Below are 8,953 nucleotides of genomic sequence, written 5' to 3'. Positions count from 1 at the left end.
GACAATTTAAAAATCAGATTAAAATATAACTGAAAATAACATATTTCACCTAATCAACATTACTGAACAGTATAAATGTATGCCCCTGAAATACATTTAAAGGAATATTCTGTGTTCAATACAAGTTCAGCTCAATCGACAGCATTTGTGTCATAATGTTGATTACCACAAAAATTAATTTGGACTCGTCCCTCCTTTTCTTTAAATGTGTGTTCCAGTGAGACACTTACAATGGAAGTCAATGGGGTAAATCTGTAAACATTATAATACTCACTGTTTCAAAAGTATAGACACAAGACATAAACAATATATGTGTTAACATGATTTTACTGTCATACACTTACTAACCGCATCTGTGGAAAGTTAGAGATGATTTGATGATGTAATTTCAACAAACCCTAAAACGACTATTAAAAAATGATGATTTAAACAACTTTACAGCTCAAATAATACATGAGTTTAACAGAAGAATTAATGTAAGTGATTTCTGCCTATAAACCCTATAAAAATGGACCCCATTGACTTCCATTGTACGTGTCTCACTGGAACACACATTTGTGCTTTTTTTAAAGAAAAGGAGGAACGAGTCTAAATTAATTTTTGTGGTAATCAACATTATGCCACAAATGCTGTCATTCAGCTGAACTTGTATTGAACCCGGAATATTTCTTTAATTCCCGGCTTTCTGTGGCATTCTGGGTAACTGAGCACTTTTAATCCCTGAATTATGACTGTAAGATTAATTTCTTCCACAAGCTGAGGGACTAAAAAACTCAAATATATGAATAAGATTCATTTATTCTTGAACTATCGGCTAGGCAGTCTAATTTCAGAATTCATGTGAAAATGAAAGTTTTGTTTTTAGTAGGGATGCACCCATATAGGGAATGTTAGAAACTGATTACCACTAATATATATATATATATATTTGAGCAAAAACAAATATGAATGCCAATATTATAAATCTATACTGTTTTGCTTGCTTACAAATAAAAAAACAACGATAATATTTTTTCTATGGCTTATTAAAGTGATGTGATTGCTAATATTATAAATTCGATTTTTTTTTGCCTGTTTTAAAACAAATAAAATACTGTTCACACTAGAATTTGACATGTATAAGTAAAATCAGGGATCAAAAATTTTAATGTACAGTAGAAAAAAAGATAACCGTTTAATTGTCCAACTAATATTGGCCAATACCGATATGGTCACGATATATGGGTTGCATCCCAGTTTTTTGGACTTTTTAATCTATATTGATTCTCTCCGCCCAAGTATGAGGGAGATTTGTCATAAAGAATACAAATCATTTCCGCAATGAGTTCTGAGACTCTTTCAGTCACAGGTCGACTCAGAAATTCTCGCCCTCTTCCACACATGAACCATCTCTGGCATCGGGACACCTGCAGGTGAATCTGCCCGGCCGCGGCAGACATAAGTGAGAACATCCTCCGTTATCACGAGAGCAATAGTTCACACCTGTGGAAAACAGTCAAGTGTTAAAAGATGAACATGATCAATTCAGAACTAATTATTACAGCTTATACATATATTCACTTCTCGTGTGGTTTGCGAGTGTTCATGTTTGCATCTGAAAATTTGATCTGTAATTGTATTTTTTGTTCCAATTTAGAAAAATATTGCACCTCGAACTTTAACACTATTTTACTGCTGACTTGCTATTTCCTTCAGGAAACTTTTTATATATATATAATAATCTGATGTCAGACCTTGAGGGCATTGTGGGTAAGTGATCGTGATGCCGTATGTACGTGTCCGTCTTTGAGGAAGAAACTCCTCCACCTCCATCCCATCTTGATGATCCACGGCAACCACCGCTTCCCTAGCAACAAAAACAATACATTTACAGTACCATGCCATTAAAAAACAAACACAGACCCCACACCAGTAAAGACACTCTGGGTTAATGGTCACACAGATCAAACAAATCATAATCTGCCCAAACACTTTAGGTCAGCAGACACTGAACTTCAGGTTAAACAGGTCAGGGGATATGATGCATTACAATTTCAGGTACTAAACAAACTCCCAAAAAGTCAGCCAATCCATAATGGGCTGTTCACATTAAACGTGTTTTTACATCCATAAACGCTGTTTTTCAAAAGTTCAATGGTAAACATGCGGTAGATGGTCGTCTTTGACCGCTGTGCTGCATCTTGCTTTTTTACCAGCGTCTTGCATAGGAGCGCTATGTTTTTTAGACACCAAGTCAATTTAACTTTTAAAAACACCTGCATTCTGCTCTTTTCATTGCACTGCTTCTAGCTTTAACGCAAGAATGTGTTCGGTTTGAACAGCCACTAAGAGCAGTCCATAGAGATGAATCAAACTTATGAGTGATAATTTGTAAACAAAAGCACTACTTTATTATAAATGAAGAGATGGACTGTTTGAAATACCTTCTCCAGTCGGTGTAGTAAAGGTTTCTTCCGTATGACACGATGGCAAATGGATACTGAATCCCTTCAGTCACTTTCCTCCTGAGGCGTGAGAACGGATCGATACACTCCACCTTACGAGTTCCTGAAACAACAAACACAAAGACTGTAAATCAAGAAAGAAGATATTTGATGGTCAGCATCAGCCAATAACTGCGCCCGCTTTGCAGATTAGTTGTAGTTCCCTACGGAATTGTTTTTACAATCTACCGTCTTGACATTAGATAACACACATTTTCTGTTTTCAGCTATTCTTAACCTCCTAAAACCTGAGCATGACGGCTGTGTGCTTTTTCCATTCCCCTTTTTGATTTGTAACTAGTAGCCCATATGAAACATGGCAAAAAATATAAAATAAATAAATATATATATATATATATATATATATATAATTTTTTAGAGCAAATAGTTTTCCTAAAAATGTATGTCCACATATGTGGACAGCAGGACTAAGTTGTGAAATTTTAAATAATAATCATAAAATTGTTTATTATGTGTCCAGGAGTGTTGATTATTCATGTTTTTGAGACGTTACAGACTTTACATCAGAAATTATCATAATTAATTCTGATTCATAGTAATGTCCAGCATCATCCAATCACTGTCAATCATGTTAAAATAAAATGATACATTATAAATTCTGAATCTATGTACTGATTATCATTGTCTCATGTCTGTCAAACATGTTGAGTGATCCAAACATCATCTGCAGCCTGAAACTGAACTTTTGATCAGATTTTAGGAGTGAATGCACTTAACTGCATAGAGAGCTATAGGATGCTCCCTTGCTCCCTATTTAGTGAATGACTTAACCTCCAGTGTGCTGTCTGTCTGCACTGGTCTCAGAACAGTTTGAAATGCACCTTATTTTCATCCTAACTCCATATAAAGCCTCTGAAAGCAACATTTTTCAGCTTTTGGATGAACTTATTGATTCTCAATGTGATAATGCACAGTGAATATTGGATATTTTAAGGAAAATGAAGCTGTAGTCCACGTACGTGACATTGTGTTTAACAGCATGCCATTTCACTGATATCGATGAAATTTTAAAAATGGCATATCGGATGAAACTAGAGACTCTAAACTTTCTACTCAAACAGGTTTCAATGTAAAAACTTAAAGAGGTTTCTTATCAGATGTAGTTTTGCTGCCGTTTCTGCCAAAGACAAACTTAGCAGAGATCGGCACCATGTTAATTTGTCACGTGACTCGGTGCATCACAAGTTAACCCCTTTAATGATAGCTTAGATTCTCCTGAACTGAGATCAGTTGGTTTAAATGAAATTAATTTATATAGCGAAGCCAAAACGTATGTCCACGCATGTGAACGCAGGGTCTCAGGAGGTTCAGTGAATTTTCAGTAAATACTGTGTGAAACAAGTGTTCAGAAATTTTGTGGCCGTTTCATTTGCTGTCAATAATTGTATATACCTGCATATACTAACTAGGGATGTCAATCAATTCAAATTTGTAATAGAATTAATAACATGATGTGCCGATTAACCCTTCAAGCTCTAAGGTGTTTTTAAAGATTTCAGGTTTCAGTGGCATAACCAAAATTAAAAGCTTATAACTCAACAAATGTAAAGTGTTTGGAATCATTGTTAAGAAAACTTTTCAAATTTTGTAATGATATAGATTATGAGACATTATGAGACTCAGCGTAAGAAACTGCTGAAAAATCACCAAAAAAATTGAGCCGAAGATTTTTATTTTTTTCATATTTTCCTTATTTGACATTATATATCTCTGGGTGTTAATATGGTGGCTCCAGAAAACTGCTTTTGTTTTATTCCAAATCATGTCAACTGTATCTGAGAAAATGTTTGTGTTGATATGACAATCAAGTTATAGCATAACAAAAATAATTGATCATAGTGTCTAAAAACATCTCCATGTGTCAAAAAGCCTCTCTAAACAAATAAAACATAATAATTGTACATGAGAACTAATTACACATGCAAACACAACAATGACTAAAGGTTTGCATAGCATGCAGACATGATTTTAGTAATGAGATTTCACAGAATGAGTTTCATTCTGTGTCATTTGAGTCATCATTGAGTCTGTAACATGTATTAGGCGGCATCTCCTGGTGGTCATATGTAACATAGCACTTCATGTGGATTATCTAATGATCTATGCATCCGATTACCTTGTGTGTGGACTCGTTTGAAAGATAATCGCCTCCTCTAAGTAGTGGTTTTACTGATATTTTATTGGTGATGATTTATGTTCTGTTTATTTTTCGTGAAGATATAAGCCAAAATGCAGCATATAAGCAACATGAACATAATTGTCAGAGACATATTCTTCACTATTACTCGCTATATTTTTAGTCTGTGAGTACAACATATAGGCTGGTTGGATTCTACTCTCTGAGAGCTTTCCAACAACATATGACACATGGCTATTTGATCAGGTTGATGCTTTTACTGATTGCAAAAATATGTGCAGTGCAATTACTTTTTTTAATTACCAAAACGAAACACTTCTGATTTGTCTGCAAATTTCAAAGCACTTGTTTAGTTTTGGTAATAATGTCTACATGCATTGGAATGTAGAGCTTCTAAGCTTTCAAACGATACTAATTTTGTGTTGGTCAAAACTGTAGTTATTAATATTTTGACCAACATTTTTTTCTTGCAGACCCATATGAGCTTAAAGGGTTAATTAATAAAATTAATCACATATGAATATATACTAAGAAAGGCCCCCTAATAAAGATAATTTAGTATATAATATTTAGAATAATTATATATATAATATACTGTATAATAAATATTATAATTCAGATATTTCAAATGCATAGCATTATATTAATATATTGTGGCAACAGACAAGTAAAGCATTTAGACAATACAAAAAGTGGCTTAAAAGTCATAATATTGTTTGTTTTATTACCATATCATTGAACATAACCCTGTTATTGGCCTACATCCCTCTGCTCTATTTTATTTTAATTAATTGTTGGTCTATGTACTCGTGCGTCAGATGGATGCTTTTGGAGCATTTCACTTTTTAACACGTTATTTTTCATGTAATTAATTGCACTCAATTAATGCGTTTAAACCAACAGCCCAAACACTAACATTTTATTGGCTCTGTAATCAAGATTAATATTAGTTGTTGAAAAACTCACATTGGTCAACCACCAGGTAGTCAATTGACTTCTGAGTAGCAACATGTATTTACAGTATAATTTTGAAATCAATATTCAAAATGAACCGTAATTATGTCAACAATTATTAACTCTGACCTGCATCCGCCCAGCAGAGCTGTCTGGTGTGGGGGTCAAATGTCAATCCGTTGGGCAGCCCCAGGTCATCTTTCACCAGCACTGTTCTGTCAGTACCGTCCATGTTGGAGCGCTCAATCTTGGGTCCGTCTCGGTTCCAGTCGGCCCAGTATAGATGTCTGAGTTACAGGAAAGAGAGATTCGACATTTACTCGTTTCGACATTCAACGCTTTCCACAGCAAATACATCTCTGATGTCACAGTGTTTACGGTAGAGCATGTACCCATAGCTGGGGTCAGCAATGATTGGTCGTGGATTGATGAGGTCATTGTCGAAGAGGACGCGTCGAAAACTCCCGTCTAATCTTGAAACTTCAATTCGGTCCAGTATAGAATCAGTCCAGTACATGTTCCGGGACATGTGATCAATCGCGATTCCTTCAGGACTGCCCAGATCTGTCCATGGAAAGAGAATAAATACAATTAGAGGCCGTTCACACGAATGCTTTTTTTCAATTGTTTACCTATGTAAACATTGTCTAGATTTCATATAGACATCCAATCAAGTCAGTTGTTTTTCTTGTTGAATATTCTGTTTCACAATTAAATATGTTACATTGCAGAAGTAAAATAGGTTGTGAACTCCTTTTCATGTTGACTTTAAATGTCTTAATAACAGAGCAAATGTCTTAAATGTGACAGGTTTTTAATCATAAGATTATGTGTTAAAAAACAGTTGTTTAAGAAATGTATAGCTTCTTTTACATCATACAGGATAATGGGCTAAGTCACAAACCTGTTTTGATGATATCAGTAGTCTGGCCACCCTGCATGTTTGCTCTGCTAATGGCCGGTTGTGTGATATCAGACCAGTAAACCATCTTCTCCATGCAGTCGTACGCCACAGCGATCACGACTTTACCCTGCAGAGACACATGAAAGCAAATGATACAGCTGAAAGTCAAGACAGAGTCAGCATATGGGGGAGTAAACAGAACATCCGTAGAGAAATTAATGGGAAAAATTGCAATGTTTAATATGGAAGGCAAGTCCAGCCTTCGAGTTTAAATACCAGAATACCTTGTGTTTCGACACGTTAACTTTTCAGGCCCACTTTATTCCTATTTTGCATTGAAACATGCTGAAATTACGTGATTTGTAGAGCCCATGTTGAATCCACAATATTCTCAGCGAGTTTGAATGGTACAGTTTATTGTGTGGCTGCTAAGACATCGTTATTTCCTACACAACAACAATAAATTCAATCTCAACAGGATCGGTTGTTCAGTCAACACTAAAATATTTAATGAAAGTTATAGATTTAGATAGAGATTAAGTATGTAAACTAACAATCATAAAGCTAGATTTAGCTTACTACACATTCATCTCCTGCAAAATAATTGTATTTTATCTGAAAAACTGAGAATGACAGTATCATCGTCTGAGTCCTGTAATACACGAGCATCCTGCTGTCTAGACCTCCCCTGTATCTGCATTAAGTACATAATCTCAGTACAACAAACTCTTCAGGTTCTGACTAGACTCTATATATGTTTTAACATAACCATAATTTTCTATAGTTCTCAAAACATGTCCAACTTTACAGCTGTGAAGGTGCTAATAGGCTACATAGCTTTTTATGTTAGTCTGCTCAGGTTCTTCCATCGATGGATAAATAAACTAAAATGCTTCTATTTGCGATATTTGGCCATCATCCTGAAACCCATAATCATTAACAGATAGGCGAGGAAGAACAATATTGCCTCACTATAATTCTGTGATCATTTGTTCTCAAGTTTCTGTCATTTTTAATGCTGCGTTATTACATAACATAATGACTGTTTACGCTTAACTGGAAGTTCCACCCACATCGCCCACAAAGCATCATGGGACTCAGGAATATTGTGGATAGGAAAGTAGTTGTTGTAGTTGCTTGACTGAATGGTAAACTGCAGTAACTCAGAATATGTGGATGTAATATTGTGTAATTGTCTCCAAAGATTCGGAAGAACCCACACCGAGTGTCAAATCACAGCCGCCTCAGTGTGACCAGCATTCATAAAAATAATCTCTTGTTTTCTAGTTTTCCTGGAATGTGACATACTGAGACATGACTAAAGATTGTATCTGTTGGTGTAGTTGACGATGGCAGTAAATTGAGGTTTTACCATTTCTGTGCAGATTTAATTAAGTTAGCTTAAGTCACATTCCTAGAAAAAGTAACCACAGGTGTAGTTCATCACATGAACTATGAACATATTCCACTGATGTTTGACAAACACAAAGTGTCACAAAACTCCTTATTTTGGATCTGTTGTTTAATAATTTCAAGCCTAATAAATGTGTTTTTGTAAAATGTTTACTTGAGAAGTGTGCTTGTGTTATCTTAAGCACCCAAATACTTTTTGGGGCCATGTACATGTAGAGTATTCTAACAAAAGCATATCTAACATCTACACAAGTTTGAGATGATAAACATCTTCATAAGATGCCCTGGGTGAAAGGTCAACTCACTGGTACGTGCAGCATGGTCTTTGCTTCTTCTTTATTCATTCGGATGCCGTCGAATGGGATGTGCTCGATCTTACCGCTCTGTGTGAATAAGATGTTAGCTCCTGGAGCCAATGGGCTGATGTCAGGCTTTGGGGTGGGGCCAATGATGGGCGGAGCCACGTTGTAGTCAATACCTATGGAAAGAGGAAGGGGCTCGATGTCATTTAAGGTGCTGATGTCAGATTCTGGTCAGTTATGACATGAGTCTGTTTGTGTGCTTACACATGGGTCTGTTGCCAGGTCCAGTTCTGGAACCTGGAATTTCCTGTCCAGACCCGTCCACACACCAACACTGGCCGATGCTGGCATGACACTGTGTGGGTTCGTAAGCACCGTAGCTATCACAGGTGGGCACGTACTGCCCAACGGCTGGACGCGGACGGAAGAAAAAGTATCCACCAGAGGAAGAGGACGCGGCCAGCGCCGATTCTCTTTGATGCTCACATGCTGTCTTCTCACGATCTGAAATACGAAAAAATATACAATCAGTTAGCATGCAAACTCTTACAAACCCTCTACAAATTTAAAAGAAACCACTAAAGTGAAGTTTGGCAAAGAGGCTGTTATTGAAGAATGCAAAAATTCTAAACTTGGGATGGGCTGGTATTGTGGTGACATCTGGTTTACAGAATCTGTGATCGACCTTTGTCCCCGACCCACTGCGGGTCACCACAAACCATTACAACATACTCATGTC

At 36.2% G+C, this 8,953-nt stretch overlaps 1 protein-coding gene across 1 annotated transcript in view; it reads right to left on the bottom strand.

Annotated features, from left to right (window-relative positions):
• Window positions 1-609: 609 nt before the first annotated feature.
• LOC127426468 (nidogen-1-like) overlaps window positions 610-8,953 on the bottom strand; it is a 43,824-nt gene continuing 35,480 nt past the window's right edge. The window contains exons 13-20 of the mRNA XM_051673305.1: window positions 8,479-8,718; window positions 8,218-8,390; window positions 6,500-6,626; window positions 5,988-6,159; window positions 5,725-5,882; window positions 2,424-2,547; window positions 1,734-1,846; window positions 610-1,482 (exon numbers count right to left, since the gene is read on the bottom strand). Of these exons, the coding sequence (XP_051529265.1) occupies window positions 1,355-1,482; window positions 1,734-1,846; window positions 2,424-2,547; window positions 5,725-5,882; window positions 5,988-6,159; window positions 6,500-6,626; window positions 8,218-8,390; window positions 8,479-8,718 (1,235 nt within the window). The 3' untranslated portion in view covers window positions 610-1,354. The remainder of the gene's footprint in view (window positions 1,483-1,733; window positions 1,847-2,423; window positions 2,548-5,724; window positions 5,883-5,987; window positions 6,160-6,499; window positions 6,627-8,217; window positions 8,391-8,478; window positions 8,719-8,953) is intronic.

The sequence above is a fragment of the Myxocyprinus asiaticus genome, chromosome 35 (assembly GCF_019703515.2).
Source record: "Myxocyprinus asiaticus isolate MX2 ecotype Aquarium Trade chromosome 35, UBuf_Myxa_2, whole genome shotgun sequence".
NCBI classification, from domain to species: Eukaryota; Metazoa; Chordata; class Actinopteri; order Cypriniformes; family Catostomidae; genus Myxocyprinus; species Myxocyprinus asiaticus.
The sequence above is the reverse complement of the archived record's forward strand: the minus strand, read 5'-3'. Positions and strand labels throughout refer to the sequence as shown.